This window comes from Pongo abelii, chromosome 2 (assembly GCF_028885655.2).
Source record: "Pongo abelii isolate AG06213 chromosome 2, NHGRI_mPonAbe1-v2.0_pri, whole genome shotgun sequence".
In the NCBI taxonomy this organism is placed as follows: Eukaryota; Metazoa; Chordata; class Mammalia; order Primates; family Hominidae; genus Pongo; species Pongo abelii.
In genome coordinates, this window is record NC_085928.1 from 26,120,146 (window position 1) to 26,139,129 (window position 18,984).

The 18,984-nt window shown below is 40.2% G+C and overlaps 1 protein-coding gene and 1 pseudogene across 1 annotated transcript; both read left to right on the forward strand.

Moving 5' to 3' along the window:
- Window positions 1-1,637: 1,637 nt before the first annotated feature.
- LOC100438441 (riboflavin kinase-like) lies at window positions 1,638-3,571 on the forward strand (annotated as a pseudogene).
- Window positions 3,572-8,924: 5,353 nt separating this feature from the next.
- LOC100436107 (V-type proton ATPase subunit G 1-like) lies at window positions 8,925-9,937 on the forward strand. Its single transcript, XM_054551125.2, has one exon. The coding sequence runs from the start codon at window positions 8,937-8,939 to the stop codon at window positions 9,291-9,293; it is 357 nt and encodes a 118-aa protein (XP_054407100.2). The 5' UTR covers window positions 8,925-8,936; the 3' UTR covers window positions 9,294-9,937.
- The last annotated feature ends 9,047 nt before the right edge of the window (window positions 9,938-18,984 follow it).

Below are 18,984 nucleotides of genomic sequence, written 5' to 3' on the forward strand. Positions count from 1 at the left end.
CCTACAATCCAGAAACATTTAAAAATCATTATAATTTTTTTCTTGCATCTCCTAAAGAATATGAAGAGGTCTAATTTACAACCCTCCGCACCACATCTGAGAAGTCCTCACACCTCATTTCTCTTGCTTGGCATCTCTTGCCTGCTCCAGAAGACTCACTCTTCAGTCCTGCTCTCAACTCTCCAGCCATACTCTCTGAGAACCCATAATCCAAAGGGACTTTTTTCCATTTAGCTCCCCCTACTTCTTGCAGTCAGTCCTCAGTAAACCTGGGGCCCTTTCTGCTGTAAAGCCCCTGTTTCCATCTTTCCCATATTTCCCAATGTCAATCTGAGTTAGATCCATGGTGGGAAGAATAATCCTGAGGGGCAGTATCAGAATTTTTCTTAGCAGACTGGGAGAAAAAGGCAGGGATTGCTGGAACCTCATCACCCTGTGGGCACTGGGTGTCAACAGAAAGTTGATCTGTCACGCTTTAAAGGAGAAACACTATTCTGCTGATCCAGACACAAACTTCAGCATTGTTCACAGGCTGTGCATATGGCAAGTGAGAAACTGCCTGCTGAAAGTGGTGAAAGATTAGTTGAGTTGCTTCATACCTGAAATTTGATTTAACTTGGGGAAAATGAGACGGAATGACAAAAAAAAAAAAGAATTAAGTCATGTACAAATTCGCCTCTTGGGTTTTGTTATTTATTATTCACACTGATGAAATTATTAATAATGGTTTTGACTTTATAATACTACTTTTAATGGCTCATCTTTCCAGTATTATTTTTCTACCTATTTCTAGAACTAACTCATATTCCACCAATATAAGTAAAATTAATACACTTATCAGTGGCCATTGACAAAGACTCTATTCTTGACCAAAGTGTAGTCAGGTTACTCTGAGCTCTCTTTTCAACTAGACCTTGTCCTTGGGCCTTGTCTTTGGCCCATCTGGTCAGTTTAGCAGGAATCCCCCCACCTTGATATCTGATCACCCTTGATTTTTCTTTCTTTTTCTTTTCTTTCTTTCTTTTCTTTTTTTTTGATTCAAGAGTGGCCTTGAAATACCCTTGATTTCTGATCAAGTTCTTTATCCCCTACCCTTGATATGTAAGTCCTTGGCTGCCTGTAACAAGAATCCTGATTGGTCAGTTTAGCAAGAATGCCCCTTGATGTTTCCCCTTAGTAATTTTCCATCCATGGACCCCCTCATTCTCTTCATTGGCTACTAATCCCCAGCTTTCTTTGCTGTATTTGGAACTGAGCTCAGCTCTATATCGAATTCACTTTCTCCCATTGCAACAGTGCTGAAGAAAATCTGTCTTTACAGCCTTTAACTAGTGTCCCCCCAATCCTTTTTTCCCTTTCACACCACCAAGTGTGAAAAGTGGGAGCAAAATATCAGGAGGCTGTGTTAAATGTACCGAATTTAAAAGCAATCATAAAACCAACCGAAGGCTGCTTTTTCACTATCATCATGCCAGCAATTCTAAATAATGTCAGTGACAAAATACTCCTCCCTACAAAAAAAAAAAAAATTTGTATGAGTTCTAAACAATCACTGCCACTACAACTGTTTTAATAATACTTATCTAAGTGTATAGTGAGCAATTATATTATTCATTTTTTAATAAGTGGTGAATGTCATGCAGAAATTAATTTGGAAAACTCCCAACTGTAAAGTTGGTCTCAAACATGCTGTGGGTAACAACTATCTGGGGCCAGTGGTGCAGGTGGTAAAGGAATTTCCCAAGTCAGTTGTAGGTAAAGAAGGGTAGATTTATTAGAGAAAGTAAGAAAATACATTGCAAGAGAGCAACAGGCAGATCAGCAAGAGAGGAGCTGACTGCAAGGAGACAACGGCTGGCTCGGAATTTTACAGGATGGTGCTTGTGCTCAAGAGGGCCACGCGGAGTGCTGATAATGCCAAGGTTACAATGAGATAACTTGCATTTTTCTATCAGCCAAGGGTCTGGTGATAAGTCGGGTGCAGGAAGATTGTGAGTTATTTGAGTTACTTGTGCAGGAGGGCTACATGTCTTGGACCATGAAGAAAGGCAGACTTACAGCTCATTTGCTTTCTTCTTTTTGCTTTCCCCTGCTTCCACCAGCCCGACTCCTTTTCCCTAATTAGGACTCCACAGAACACAAGATGACTGTGACACATGTTCATTTCACGAGTAAGCTTCTAGTGGTCTGGAATCATTTGCACGTGCTTAGGGCAGAGTCCTTGCCTCCAACAATCCCTGTGGGATTACATATTGCTGCATTTAAAGGGAAGATTCAAAACAAGCAATAATAGCACAATGATTGTAAAGACCAAGAAACAGAACTTCAGTTATTTCATTTGTCCTTCTATGTGACCATTGAGTTAATTTATATTTAAAATTTAATACAGTTACAGAGTATGAACTGCAAGGTATAATATTTTTATATGTAATATTCTATATGCAGTATGTATTTTGTTAATTTTGTTTTTGCTAGCATAATTATATATACAAAGTTGACTAAAATTTTTACTTTTTTTCTGATCAATATTATTATTAGTTTTATTTCATGATTCTTCCTGAAAACAATTTTACTGTATAGGGGAAGAGATTGTTGAGAAATGATCCACTCTAAGGAGAAGCAGCCCCTGAGTAGCTGGGCAGCTTCTGTAGGGTCGACAGTGTGAAGGACCCACTGCAGGGTGTCGTTGGCACCGCCTGGTAACTGTTGAGTCCATCGGCCAGCAGAGCTCATACCCACATTCCCAGATTAGTCCAGGGGGTGCAGGCACTACCTCAACTGCGGCTCTTCCAGATGCATGGAGGCTGCACCACAGCCCATCCCCTGACTGCATGGCATCAGGAGGCACCAGCCGTACTTCTGCTGGAGCCAAGTGGTGCAGAGCCTGGGCCACTGCTCCAAGTAGCTGGGCATCCCCACAGCTAACTATCCAGAACAAGTGGTAGATAACCTTCCAAATGGTGTATCCACTGCATTTATCATGGTTGGGCCAGTTTGGAAGTAGAAATGTCCATAAGATGGTGGTGAACATAGGGTGGAATCCATACTGTAAAAATACTGAAAAAATCCACAGAAACTCCTACCATACATGCCTTTAAAGAGGACTTCTGGCTGGGCAAGGTGGCTCATACCTGTCATCCCAGCACTTTGAAAGGCTAAGGGAGGAGGATCACTTGAAGCCAGGAGTTTGAGACCAGCATGGGCAACCTAGCAAGATCCTGTTGGTACAAAAAAAAAAAAAAAAAAAAAAAAGCCAGGTGTGGTGGTTCGCCATTAGTCCTAGCTACTCTTTGGGAGGCTGAGGTAGTAGGATCTCACGGACACAGGAGTTTGAGGCTGCAGTGAACTAGGACTTCTGTGGGAAAATCCTCAATGTGACTATCATTGGCTACTTCATAGAGGAAATTACTAATCAGAAAAGAACTTCTTGGATTCCTTAGAGTCACTTGTTTCAGCAATTCACGGTGATATTGAGGAAGCTAAGAAATGATGTGATTTACCAGAACATTTGAAACTCAAAGGAGACAATTTCTTCCAGGTTCCTAAAAGCAAAATGATGAATGGCCACTGATGAAAAAAATCATCTTATTTATTCATTCACTGTCTTCTAGTGAAAACATAACTGCTCGTAACTCTGCAGCCTCATCTTGGTTGTATTTTAAAAACCAAACATTTCCCTACAGCTATTAATTAGTTTAAACAGTGCACTGCAGTTACCATTTTATGTTTCAACTGTTAAACCCATCAGGGCGCAGTACAAAAGAGATTCATTTAAAAATCAATATTATTTTTATGTAATATGTTGATTCAAATGCATCACTAGGAAGGTATTGGTCTTATCATGGAAATGAAATGTAAGTAAGTATGGGTAAAAAGGCAAGTCACTAGTTTGATGTGAGAAGTATAATTGTCATGGTAAAATACCAGCATATATGTACTCATATAGATTTACTGCTAAACAGAGGGGGCTTATAAAAGTAAATGCACTAAACAGAAGGTTGATTGTTTATTATAATCCTAAGAGGAAAAATCTAGACTTTGTACTTTTTTGATATTTTGTACATTAATATATTATCATAAACATGAGGACATTTGGGAAATATTATTTTAGTCATTTCCTTTATGAGGTCACATCATTGTATCATCTTCATTTTTGTATGACACTGCCTCAATTTGTGGGCTAGGCACCCTCTGCCTATCATGGTTTTTGTGTTTATATTTTAAGACAGCAGAATAAGTGTTTTTTGAATCTGTAGGTCTCATTTTTGTGTTGGATAACCCTTTTTATCTTTTAACATTTTGTGTTGGATAACCCTTTTTATCTTTTATCTTTTTAACAGTAGCTATCTCTGTCCTGGCACAATTTTTTTTTACTTTGGTTCTTTCTTCCTTTAAATGATTGTCAATGTCAGTTTATTCCATTTAGAATATCCTACAATTGTATACTTAAAAGAGATTGCATCTGTCCATACCATCCCATTCTTTCACTATAGAACAGTGATTAAGCGTATGTATGTATTGCATTTTATAGAAAAAACAAAACAGCAAACTTCATCTTTAGTTTTCCTTAAGATTTAAATGAACATGTAGCCATTCATTTATATGTACCAGTTTTTTAAAGGGCACAAAACTATTGAGCCAGTTAAACTATAAAATAATTAGAAAGTTATTTATTTTTAATGCAAGTATATGTTCTGGAGCAAATCTAAATTGCTGTAGTTGCATATGCACACTGTAATTTGATGCTTGTCTAAAGAGTGCTTGTAGCTTCAGGGAAATGCATAAAATTTTACTTAAATAATTTTCATAATATGGATTTTTCCTCCTACTAACTGTATGATTTTTGGCGATTTGAGTCTTTTTCTTTATACCAGAAGAAAGTTGAAATCTTTGGGTATTTAGGAAATTAAGATTACAGGTTGTGTTGGGCTCCTCAAACAGCATCTTGCATCATTGTTTACTTTAGCAACAGATTTGGTGGTAAATGGGGGTCGGGGTCGTAGTAGAACTACGCAAAAGCTATTTTTAAAGATAACTCATTGTGCATCAGTTTCCCCTAATCTGCATAGGTGAATTAGAACTGATTTTAATTAAAATATTTTAAATTATTTAGAAAAGCATATAAAGTTGTTGGAGAAGAGAAAATCATATATAAACTCAGTTGGATTGTGTTTTACTTTTTGGTGTATGTATTTATGGCAAACAATATAGTTTGTGGTTTCTTTATATTTTATAGAAATATTTAGAAAACATAATTGTAAGTGTTAGAAATCTTATACTTGAAAGAACCTCATTTATCGTGGATTTTTGAAGCAAAGTTAAAAATAAACATGGAAATTGTAAAAATATTTGTGCTTGTTTTGTCTGAATAGATTGCTGCTAATTATGTTCTCCTTAGGTGTGTGAAAGTTATTTGATGTTTTATTGTCATCTTGCATTTTGTTAAATAGCCATCACTTTTGAAAATCAAAGGGTATCCTTGTTTAAGAATTGTGTCAGCATTTTTCAAAATTTTATATTATTTATGTATTATAATAAATTACTATAGTACCATTTTGATTAGTCTGAATGTCTTCAGGCCTTGAAATAAATCTTGACCAAGTGATACAAAACAAAATATAGAAAGAAATGGTCTACTCTAAGTAAGCAGATACATGATAAAGCAACTACAGCAAAATGTTAATGGTAGAATCTAGGTGTGGGTTTATGCATTTACACTGTAAAATTATTTCAACTGCTTGTTTGGAATTTTTCTTAATAAAATGTTGAGGGGAAAATGATCATCTCTGAGAGTCAAATACACTAGATAAGTCACTGGTTTTGAGTGATGATGGCAAAGAAAGCTGGGATGTAAGATAAGCAAGCTTGCAACAAGCTTGGTGAGCAAGTATGCATTGATCTCCTTGTTTTTTTACTGGTATGGAAGTTCTGGTACAGAGTCCTTTCAATCCCAGAGCATATGACCAAAGACAATTGCAATGGCCAGGTACATGCTGATGTTTTCCCTCATAAGCAGTTTAGAAGACGGTGGAGAGATTTCTATTTCTTTCCAGGAGCAAAGGCCCCTGTGCTAAGGGAAGCAGGGTAGGTGTCTGAAAGCTGGCCTTCTAAGCAGATAGTGTACAGTGATCTAGATCAAAGGAGAAATATTTCTGCCTTGCATTTAGCAGTGATTATTGGGAGCAAACACATAATCAATACATGAATTCAACACACGAAAACACTTTAGATGTTTCAGTCTTCCATCCCTGTGCTGAGACTAGCACATTGTGAAGACAGGTTGTAAGTCCAAATCATCTCTCTAATGTGAACAAGGTTCTGCACTCCTGGCACAGAAGGCACTTAGCAGCGGGAGGTGACACTTTCATCTTTGCCTAACCAGAGGAGAGGTCAGCTCTTCAGAAACTGATAAGTGTCTTTCTGCTACTTAGGACCCACTTCTCCCTATTATGATAAGTGGCTACGTGCAAAGTTGCCATCTGATCACCGCTGTCCACTGAGTTATCTGCAGAGGAGGAGTAAATCCTGAGGAATCTCAAGGTTGCACAGGGTGCTGGGAAGTCAGCCAGCCACTTAAACATTATCATTCTCGGTGTCCTGTAATAGACTCGTATGACAATGATCCTGGCTTCCCTTTCCCTGATGACTTGCAGGGAGCATGATTCTAATCTTTTGGGTCACATCACATGGAATTTTTTTTTTTTTTTTTTTTTTTGAGACGGAGTCTCGCTCTGTCACCCAGGCTGGAGTGTAGTGGCGCGATCTCAGCTCACTGCAAGCTCCGCCTCCCGGGTTCACGCCATTCTCCTGCCTCAGCCTCCCAAGTAGCTGGGACTACCGGCGCCCGCCACCACGTCCAGCTAATTTTTTTTTTTTTTTTTTTTTTTAGTAGAGATGGGGTTTTACCGTGTTAGCCAGGATGGTCTCGATCTCTTGACCTCGTGATCCGCCCTCCTGGGCCTCCCAAAGTGCTGGGATTACAGGCATAAGCCACCGCGCCCGGCCATGGATCTTTTTTAAAAGTGAAATTGTAGTGTGGCATCTGAAATCTGGGCTATTGCAATATCCTCTTAACTGCTTTTCCTTCTGTAGGCTCATCTGCTACACTCTGACCCATGAGTACATCACTGTTAATAAATCTTCCTAAAATGACTCTAACGTCACTTCCATCTTTAGCAAATGGCAGCCCTTTTGTTCAGTCCCTCTAGCCTGGCATTCAAGGTTTCCTCAGTGTGGCTCCAGGCTGCCTTTCTAACTGTGTATTCCTGTCACATATACTAACCCTGTTCTGGCAAATCATGCATTTTCCATTTTTATTCCTCCATTTATTCATCCATCTATCTGTTAACTCAATATTTATTTCATGCCTACTATATGACATATCAAATATTTTTAAAAACTGAATAAAACCTATTACTGCCCTTAAAAAGCTCTCATTGGAGGGGGCAGAAATGCAAATGACTGATTATAATATTATGTAATAAATATTATAAGAGAGATGTGAACAAATGCCCTAGAATCTTAGAGGAAGCTGATATTAACAGCTCTCTCCCCTGAATTTCGTGCCCCCAGCGCATATTGCTATTCAAATCCTAACCACTTTCCACACCCTACTTATAGCTCTCCTCCATGCTTTTGCACCCCATCCCATGACACTCTCTTCTTCCTAGCTCAAAACCTTTATGGTACATACTAGTACATGAGACTTTAAATAATGTAATAATTAATCAAGCACTACTTTGTAGCATCTATCATCTGTCTTGTTGGCTATTTAATTTGTCATATGGATATCCTATCTCCAACTAAACTCCAGGCTCCTTGAAGACAAGGTCCCTGTATTATATCTTTCAATGTAATAACCTTGGGAAGGGGCAATCAGTGATAGCCTCTTCAGGAATTAGTTAGGTCTGGGATTTGTTTGCACCTTATTTACAAGCTAGTAAGTTAGCCTGTTAACTGTTTTATGGATGGTAGCAAAAGACACAAGATTCATGGCTCAGCAAACGGCATGAGCATCAGTGGGTGTCCCACAGGGGTGATACAACATGGTCCAGATGGATGCTGCATCTGCAGTGGGTTTCCATTGCAGCTGAGGAATGCAGAGTTTGGAAAATCCACCATTTTTACAGCAAACAATAAGCAAACCTGCTCGTTGTCCAAGATGGTGATATTACCTACTCCCACAGGACCCACAAACACACCCTGAGAAATGACCAAGATGGAGAGCAGTCGGGGCCTTGTATTCTTGGCATACACAGCGTATTCGTTTCCCAGGGCTGCCACAAATTGGAAGGCTAAAACCACAGAAATTTATTGTCTCACAGTTTTAGAGGCTAAAAATCCAAAATCAAGGTGTTGGCAGGGTCATGTGCCCTCTGAAACCTGTAGGGTAGAATTTTTCCTTGTGTTTTCCTAGCAGCTGCAGCTGCAGCCCTTCAGTCTCTGCGTTTATCATCACATGGCATTCTCCCCTGTGTGCCTCTGTGTTTCTTCTTTTCTAAGGACACCAGCCCTGTTGGATTAAGGGTCCATTCTATACTCTACCATAACCTCATCTTAACCAATTACATCTGCAATAACCCCATTTCCAAATAATATTACATTTTAAGGTGGTGGGAGTTAGACTTCAACGTATGTTTTTTGGGAGACATAATTCAATGCATACCACCCAATAAGGCCTGTAGGATATTGAGAGACTTGGAGAACTGTCTCTCTCAACAGAGTAAACTTGCCTCTAATAGACAGCACTGAAAAATTCTAGAGCCAAGTCACATACTGAGATAGGTGTAGGTGGCATTCTTACCATTTCATCCAGATGTTATCCTGAAATCCTACTCTACTCTTCTGACTCTCTGTCTATGGTAGACAGGGGGAGGATGGTTCAGTGTGATTTATTTATGGTCAAGAAGGAATTATGGCTCAGAATCGCTGCTGCCATGGCTAGTCAGTCGCAAGGGATTCAGCAGCTGCTGCAGGCCGAGAAGCGGGCAGCCGAGAAGGTGTCCGAGGCCCGCAAAAGAAAGAACCCGAGGCTGAAGCAGGCCAAAGAAGCAGCTCAGGCTGAAACTGAACAGTACCGCCTGCAGAGGGAGAAAGAATTCAAGGCCAAGGAAGCTGCGGCACTGGGATCCCGTGGCAGTTGCAGCACTGAAGTGGAGAAGGAGACCCAGGAGAAGACGACCATCCTCCAGACGTACTTCCGGCAGAACAGGGATGAAGTCTTAGACAACCTCTTGGCTTTTGTCTGTGACATTCGGCCAGAAATCCATGAAAACTACCGCATAAATGGATAGAAGAGAGAAGCACCTATTCTGTGGAGTGGCATTTTAGATGCCCTTACGAATATGAAGCTTAGCACAGCTCTAGTTACATTCTTATGAAATGGCATTAAATTATTTCCATATATTATATAATAGGTCCTTCCACTTTTTGGAGAGTAGCAAATCTAGCTTTTTTGTACAGACTTAGAAATTGTCTAAAGATTTCATCTTTTTACCTCATATTTCTTAGGAATTTAATGGTTATATGTTGTCTTTTTTTCCTATGCCTTTTGGCTCAAGCAACATGTATATCAGTGTTGACTTTTTCTTTCTTAGATCTAGTTAAAAAAAAAAAAAACACATAACAGTTCTTTGAAGAAAGGAAGGGATTAAATAATTTTTTTCCCTAACACTTTCTTGAAGGTCAGGGGCTTTATCTATGAAAAAGTAGTAAATAGTTCTTTGTAACCTGTGTGAAGCAGCAGCCAGCCTTAAAGTAGTCCATTCTTGCTAATGGTTAGAACAGTGAATACTAGTGGAATTGTTTGGGCTGCTTTTAGTTTCTCTTAATCAAAATTACTAGATGATAGAATTCAAGAACTTGTTACATGTATTACTTGGTGTATCGATAATCATTTAAAAGTAAAGACTCTGTCATGCAAAAAAAAAAAAAAGAAGGAATTATGATTCATTAGTACATGATCCATGGTCAGCCATATTACAAGAAGTGAATGTTCAGACAAGATTGTCCTGCTATTCAACTAGACCAGTAATGGGAGAGTTAATGGGTGAAAAGACTCTTTTCTTTGTGGTTCAATGGACCCATAAAAAACATCTCTTTTCCTTTTTTGATTGCCTACTATGAGAAGCTCTCAATTCAGTATGAACATGTGACTGGGCTAAGGGACACTGAGGTAAACTAGTCCAGAAGCCATTCTACCTCACATACCTAACCAGACAAACCCTAGTAGGCACAGATTGTCCCCAGGTGGTAAACAGCACTGTCACAGAAAGCTGCCATCTCATTGAGCTAGTGTAGCATCTGGCTCACAACAGGAGCTGAATCTGATTTATGTTTGATGAAGAAATGAACCTGCTGTACTAAAAAGTACTGACTTTGGAAATAGTACAAAGGTCACTAGATTACAAAGGGCTGCTTTTGAAAAACAGCTACAAATCAGAATAACAAGATAGGATTGGGAAAACGATGAAATAACAGAAAATGAGAAAAATTATGATAGAAATAAATGAATCAAAATGAACTTGGTACAGAGAGGTATGGAATAAAAGTGAGGAATAAAAATCAGTGGAGGAGAAAACAAAAGGAACAGAACAATTAAATAATTTAAAACGTGTATTCCATGGTTTAAGTTGGCCTGGAGACCATCTCACGTCTTAGCATCCAAGGGCTGAGTTTTGCAGCTGTGCAGAGTTAGCTTCTCCACCAAATTCATCTCAGTAATGCTGTTCAGCGCTCCCAGCTTCTGTGCTGTTTAGCGCTGTGTCGTATCAACTTTTTCACAGACTATGCATGTTCTGGAATCTGAAATAATAACACTCAACTATTTGCTCATTACCCTAAATCATTCCCAGTTAGAGGCCCCAATGGCCTTGATATGATTTGATAATGGCGATTGAGAGAAATGACTGAGTGTATGTTCTGGGAATTTCTGTCAAAACTCAGGTGCTTGAAAGCACAGTTAAAATCCAAATAAAAACAGTGGTGATGTGATAAAACAGAAATCCTACCTTATGTCCCCCACCCCCCCAAAAATAAGTATTTCAAAATTAAATTAGAGGTTATATTATGCCATTTTTGTGTTGCTATAAAGAAACTCTTCGGGAGGCCAAGGCAGGTGGATCACCTAAGGTCAGGAGTTCGAGACCAGGCTGACCAACAAGGTTAAAGCCCGTCTCTACTAAATACAAAAAATTAGCTGGGTGTGGTGTCACATGCCTGCAATCCCAGCTACTCGGGAGGCTGAGGAAGGAGAATCGCTTGAAACAGGGAGGCGGAGGTTGCAGTGAGTTGAGATTGAACCGTTGCACCCCAGCCTGGGCAACAAGAACAAAACTCCGTCTCAACAAAAAAAAAAAAAAAAAAAAAAAGAAAAGAAAAGAAAGAAAGAAAGAAACCGAGACTGGGTAATTTATGAGGAAAAGAGGTTTAATTAGCTCATGGGTTTGTAGGCAGTACAGCAAGCATTGTGCCAGCATCTGCTTCTGGTGAGGACCTCAAGGAATGTACAATCATGGTGTATTGGTTCGTTTTCACACTGCCATGAAGAACTGCCTGACACTGGGTAATTTATAAAGGAAAGAGATTTAACTGACTCATGGTTCTGAATGGCTGGGGAGGCCTCAGGGAACTTACAATGATGGTGGAAAGCAAAGGAGAAGCAAGGCACATCTTCATAAGGCAGCAGGAAATAGGGCAAGTGTGAAGGAAGAACTGTCAAACACTTATAAGAGCATCAGATCTCATGAGAACTCACTCACTACCACAAGAACAGCATGGGGAAAACCTTCCCCATGCTCCAAAGACCTCCCACCACAGCCCTCCCTCAATCATGGAGATTATGGGGATTACAACTTGAGATGAGATTTGGATGGAGACACAGCCAAACCATATCACATGGTGAAAGGCAAAGGGGAACCAGCACATCACATGGCGAGAGGAAGGAAGAGAGAGAGAGTGGGGATGCAGGTACCACACACTTTCAAACAACCAGATGTTGCAAGAAAGAATTCACTCATCACCAAGGGGATAGCACTGAGCTATTCATGAAAGATATGCTTTCATGATCCAAACACCTCCCACCAGCCCCCACCTCCAACTCCAATACTGGGGATTACATTTCAACATGAGATTTGGTAGGCACACAGATTCAAACTATATCATTCTACCCCTGGCCCCACAAATCTCATGTTCTTCTCACACTGCAAAATACAATCATCCTCTACCAATAGTCCCCCAAAGTCTTAACTCCAAAGTCCCAAGCCCCAAATCCAAAGTCTCATCTGCAAATAAGTTCCTGACATCTATGAGCCTGTAAAATCAAAACAAGTTAATTAATGCCAAGATACAATTGTAGTACAGGCATGCAGTAAACACTTCCTTTCCAAAAGGGAGAAATCAGCCAAAATAAAGGGCTACAGGCCTCAAGCAAGTTCAAAACCCAGTAGTGCAGTCATTAAAATCTTAAAGCTCCAAAATAATCTCCTTTGACTCCATGTCCCACATCCAGGGCACACTGATATGAGGGCTGGGCTTCCAAGACCTTGGACAGCTTCATCCCCATGGCTTTACAAGGTACAGCCCCTGTGGCTGCTCTCATGAGCCGATGTTGAGTGCCTGTCGCTTTTCCAGATGCACGGTGTAAGCTGCCAATAAATCTATCATCCTGGGTTCTGGAGGACAGTGGCTCCTTCCCACAGCTCCACTAGGAAGTGCCCCAGTGGGGACTCTGCCAAGGAAGACTGGCAGCCTCCTTTACTCTTGAACTCTGTGCACATGCAGGCTTAACATCATGTGGAAGCCACCAAGACTTAAGGATTGCACCCTCTAGAACAGCAGCCTGAACTGTTCTTGGGTCCCTTTGAGCTGTGGCTAGAGCTGGAGTGGAAGGGATGGAGGGAGAAATGTCCTGAGGCTGCTCAGGGCAACAGGGCCCTAGGGCCTGGCCCCCCAAAACCATTCTTTCCTTCTAGGCTTCTGGGCCTGTCATGGGAGGGACTGCCTCAGAAATCTCAGAAATGCCTTAGAGAACTTTTTGTCATTGTCTTGGCTATTAGCATATGGCTCTTTTTTAGTCACAGAAATCTCTTTAACAAGTGGGTTGCTCTGAAGCACTCTTGGATTCCCCTCCCAAAAAAGCTTTTCCTTTCTCTGCCGCATAGTCAGGCTGCAAATTTTCTAAACTTTTACACTCTGCTTCCCTTTTAAATATAAGTTCCAACTTTGGGTCATTTCTTTGCTCCCATATCAGAGTGTAGGTTGTTAGAAGCAACCACGCCACTTCTTGAACACTTTACTGCTTAAAAATTTCCTCCATCAGAGGCCCTAGGTTGTCACTCTTAAGTTCAAACTTCTGCGGATCCCTAGGGCATAGACACAATACAGCCAAGTTCTTTGCAAAGGCATAACAAGGGTGACCTTTGCTCCAGTTCCCAGTAAGTTCCTCATTTCCTTTTGAGACCTCATCATCCTAGACTTCACTGTCCATATAACTATCAGCATTTTGGTCACAACCATTTCACCAGTCTCTAAGAAATTCCAAACTTTTCCTCATCTTCCTATCTTCTTCTCAGACCTCCAAACTCTTCCAATCTCTGCACATTACTCAGTTCCAAAGTTGCTTCCACATCACCAGGTATCTTTATAGCAACACCCCACTCCTTGGTACCAATTTCTATGTTAGGCCGTTTTTGCATTGCTGTGAAGAAATACCTGAGACTGGGTAATTTATAAGGAAAAGAAGTTTAATTGACTCCTGGATCTCCAGGCAGTACAGAAAGCACGGTGCCAGCATCTGCTTCTTTTGAGGGCCTCAGGAAGATTACAGTCATGGCGGAAGGCAAAGGAGAGCTATTGCATTACATGGCCAGAGGGAATGAGAGGAAGAGTGGTGGGGGAGGTGCTACACACTTCCAAACAACTAGATCTTGTGAGAATTCACTCACTCATCACAAAGGGGATGGCACTAAGCCAATCATGAAGAATATGCCCCCATGATCCAAATGCTTCCCACCAGGTCCCACCTCCAACTTTAACACGGGGGATTACGTTTCAACGTGAGATTTGGTGGGGACAAACATCCAAACCATACCAGATCCTTTCTACTAAAGATTGCTTTGGCTTTCCAACTTTTCCTATCCTAATTGAGGAGCCATATAGTACTGGAGCAGTTGTTTTTTTGTTTTTGCTTTTTTACTTTTTTATGCTGGTTTTGTTTTCATTTTGCAACCGTAGGTTCAGTTTTGTTCCTGGCAACACATGCAATGTTGTGTTTCTGTTTGTGTAACACTAGCTACTAAACTGATTTTTATTCATTTCCACTGGCATCTCTAATAGGTGTTAATTCAGCAGAGGGTCCCCTGGCTGTTGCATTCTAACTGATCTCCTTGGAGAATTCTAAAATATGGTTGATTAGGTTCACGGACCTAGCAACAGGATGCAGGAGCCTCCAGTGGAATTTTACTACTTTCCCAGTAGGCTAAGTGCCTCTGACTTTCTGAGGGTAGTTGCTGGCATCCTCACACTGTCTCATCAAGCATAAAGGGCATATGAGTGGATGTCTCTGCTATGTTATCATTCAGTACATCAATTTGCTCCAATGGGCTGGAAATAGTTTTATCTTAAATGGTATTTTTGCACTTCTTTTGTAAGTTAAATTTCACTAGAAGTCCTTGACGGCACTCGCCTACAGTTAGCCACAGCTGCCAAATCCCCTTACTCAGAGATACAGGCTCTTCAGATTCACTGATAAAATGCCTTAGTGTTTCAGCAAATTAGTGGAGGATGGAATCTGTCCACAGGGCTGGTATCACACTGTGAGAATCATTGTCCTCCACAGTAATCCAAAGTCGTGAGGCATGACTGCACAGTTAGAGGGGCTGTGCTGACTCTTTTTTTTTTCTTTTTTCTTTTTTGAGACAGAGCCTCACTCTTCTGCACAGGCTGGAGTGCAGTGAGGTGATCTCGGCTCACTGCAACCTCTGCCTCCCAGATTGAAGAGATTCTCCTGCCTCAGCCTCCTGAGTAGCTGGGAGTACAGGCACCTGGCACCACGACAGGCTAGTTCTTGTATTTTTAGTAGAGACAGGATTCTACCATGTTGACCAGGCTGGTCTCAAACTCGAACTCCTGGCCTCAGGTGATCCACCTGCCTCGGCCTCCCAAAGTGCTGGGATTACAGGCATAAGTCACTGCGCCTGGCCCTGGCTCTTCTTATGAGTGACCTACATCAGCTAAGGAAGAGTCTGTTCCTTAAATACCCTGAGGGTATTATGGTGCTCGACATATAGCAGGTGCTCAGTAAGTCTTGGCTGTCATATTAATTAAATTCAAAACGTCTATTAATTAGATTAATAACATCTATTAATTACTATGAAGTAATGAATACAACATTGCCAAAGACCTAGTTTTACCATCTTTATTCCTTTTACTACAGAGAGGAGTGTTGTGACTCTTTTCCTTCTCAAAATTAAATTTTGTGTCCAAGGAGAATAACTCACTCATTTTACCCTAATCCTGGTCCTAGTTAAAAGGTCCCAAAGAAAAAAAGTTACATGACATCTGCACAGCTATGCAAGAATCATTCCAATCAAGAAACATATGTTAAACTTTCAAATGTAAAACAAGCTACTTGAATATTGGTTATTTATATACACAAGGGTGCTCTGAACTCAGGAAAGAAATACATATTTTGAATTTAGGCCAGAGAACTGCACCTATCTGTACTTTCCTGATTTATAGACTGGTAAGCTCTTCATTGTGAGTTCCTATTGGGGAAAGAGTAAGTGTTAATTCAGTACAGGGACCATGTCTTCACTCATGTATCCACCAGAGCCCAGCACTGTGTCTAGGATGTGGAAGGGAGCACTGTATAGTAGAATTCAGAAGGCTTTAGAATCAATGCTCAGAGTTCAAATTTCAGTTCTTCCTCTTACTATTTGTGGACCCTTGGACAATCCCTTAGGCTCTCTATACCTCACTTTCCTTATCTGGGAAATTACATAAATACTCACCTTACAGGGTTGTCATAAGTATTAAAGGATACGAATTATATAGAGTGCCTGACACTTAGTAGGTGTTAAATAAATACCTGCTACCATTTGAATGTACATGTTCCTCCAAAATTCATATGTTGGAACTCAAGCCCCCAAGGTGATGGTATTAAAAGATGGGCCTTGTGTGGTGATTAGGCCATGAGGGTTCTGTGCTCATTAATGGGGTTAATGCCCTTATAAAAGGGGGTTCAGAGAGCTGCCTAGGCCTTTCGCTTCTTCTGCCATGTGAGGACACAGCATTTGTCCCCACTGAAGGACACAGCAACAAGGTGCCATCTTGCAAACAGAGGGCAAGCCCTTACCAAACACCACATCTGTTTGTTTTTTTGATCCTGTACGTCTCAGCCTCCATAACAATGAGAAATACATTTGTAATATTTATAAATTACCCAGTCTAAGGTATTTTGTTATAGTAGCCCAAATGGACTAAGGCAATTTCTATCAAGTGAAATTCCCATAGGTCATTATTTTTTTCCCTTTAGTTTGTTCTGAAATGGAATTTCTTCATAATAAATTTCTTTATAAGGCAGAGTTCCTTATTTTGCAATCTGTGTGAGCTAAGCTCATCCCATCATAAGACTGATGCAATGCTCTCCCAAAGAATTATTGATTCAAAACTGTGGAACCAGGCCGGGCACGGTGACTCACGCCTGCAATCCCAACACTTTGGGAGGACACGCAGGCAGATCACCAGAGGTCAGGGGTTCAAGACCAGGCTGGCCAACACGGTGAAACCCCATCTGTACTAAAAATACAAAAGATCAGTCGGGTGTGGTGGCACATGACTGTAGTCCCAGTTACTCAGGAGTCTGAGGCAGGAGAATCTCTTGAGCCCGGAAGGTGGAGGTTGCAGTGAGCTGAGATCATTGCCACAGCACTCTAGCCTAGGTGACAGAGTAAGTGAGACACCGTCTTAAAAAAAAAAAAAAAAAAAGAATGTGGAACCAGAATGGATCTTTAACTTTATCCTCCAGAAGGCATTCAATATCTGCCTCATTAAAACAAAGGTCAGTAGGATAGTATTTACCCTAAACTCATTTAAACCACAGTGAGATTTATTCTCGCCCTTCAACATAGCTTACTTTTCAACTCAGGGCTTTTCAACTCAGGGTTATAAAAGTTGACATATTTATTTTGAGTCTATATTATAGACTCACAGCCATGTCAGATCTTTGATTTTACTGAGTAGTAAATCAATTAACTACATTTCGCAATGCTTTCTTGTCTAAGACATTCAAATTGAATTCTGGAAACAGTAATTTCTGTTCTGGTATCATATTTTTCAATAATTTTTTACCAGCCAACCCTTCTGTTTTTAGCAATCCTATTTATTTCATACAGTTTTACTTCATACAGTCATTAACAAGCATAAGGCTGGGCATGGTGGCTCATGCCTGTAATCCCAGCACTCGTGGAGGCCGAGGCAGGCAGATCACCTGAGGTCGGGAGTTTGAGACCAGCCAGACCAACATGCAGAAACCCGTCTCTACCAAAAAATACAAAATTAGCAGGGTGTGGCAGCACATGCCTGTAATTCCAGCTACTTGGGAGGCTGAAGCAGGAGAATCGCTTGAACCCAGGAGGCGGAGGTGACAGTGAGCCGAGATCACACCATTGCACTCCAGCCTGGGCAACAAGAGCAAAACACTGTCTCAAATAAATAAATAAATAAATAAATAATAATAAAACAAGCATGAATTGCTCACAGATCCAATGCGCTCTGTGGCAGAAATGAAAAACACTGGGATTTGTAGCAAGGTATCCAGCCACCATAAAATTTCTTTGCAGCTGCCGAAGAAGAACACCAAATTCCACTAACATCCTAGCGTGCAGACAGTGTCTTTCAAAATATTCACAATTTTTTAAAAAGTGATAATGCTGATAAGAGTGTATGGAAGTGGCCACATATACTTAGCAGGTGAGGCTTTAAACTGGTAGTATGGAGGGTAGTTTGACAATATTAATCAAAAATGGATACTTATCACTAGGAATTTATCCTAAGGTAATTATTACAAAGATATAGCTATAAGGATGTTTCTTATAGCATTAATTTTAATGATGAAATTTGAGAACATTTTAAAATCCAACAATAAAGGGTTAATTAAATAAAAAATGATACATCCATTCAACAGATTTTCAAGGAAAAATTATTCAGTCATTTCCATGTAGAACTTTCCATGTAGAAAGGACCAGCTTCCTCATCTGGTCTTGTTGGGACAACCCATTGAGTCAGACCTTCCTACTTCCTGAGAAGATATCTACCCTCCCCTTTTATCTGATAGGTGGTAGCTGTGAGAAACTGGTTTATTACCAAAGGATTGTAGAAATGAAGATATTCTCAATATGTTATGCAGATTACATATGCATTTTAATTTGCTAGGATGAGATGCACTAAATTGTGGGTTGTGGTTATCCTGGAGGATGGAATTAAAGACGGTCTTTACATTGCCCAAATTGTTGAATATTTTACAATGTTTTATCAAGGGAAAAATCTATTCTGAAATTTGATAAAAGGGAATAATTATCTTGCTGGCCCATTGTACAAATACCTTGAAGCTACAGTGACAGTCAATAAATTAAGCATGATAACATTAATTAAGATCTGTGTTATTAATAAAGCAGCAGCAAAATAATAAAGCAGGTACAAACCAACATCTAGAATCACCCTGTGTTTTCCAAGGAGCTTTGCCTCAGAGACTCATCTATTATGGATTATGTCACAACTGCTTACTGCAATACAAAGCAACTTTGACTTAATATATTGAAGAAAGGATTAATATTTAAAAATACGCAATTATCTTTCTTTTGTTTGCTGGGTGCACATGTTGGCAAACAACTGTTTCAACATGAAAATTCCCATTTCTAGGTATGAGCTGAGAGGAGCGAAAGAAAAAAGAAAATTTTTATTTCTATAATTTGCAGCATGTTATCA

What these genes read in the sequence shown, in the direction of transcription:
- LOC100436107 (XM_054551125.2), top strand. Translation starts at nt 8,937, where the DNA reads ATGGCTAGTCAGTCGCAAGGGATTCAGCAGCTGCTGCAGGCCGAGAAG.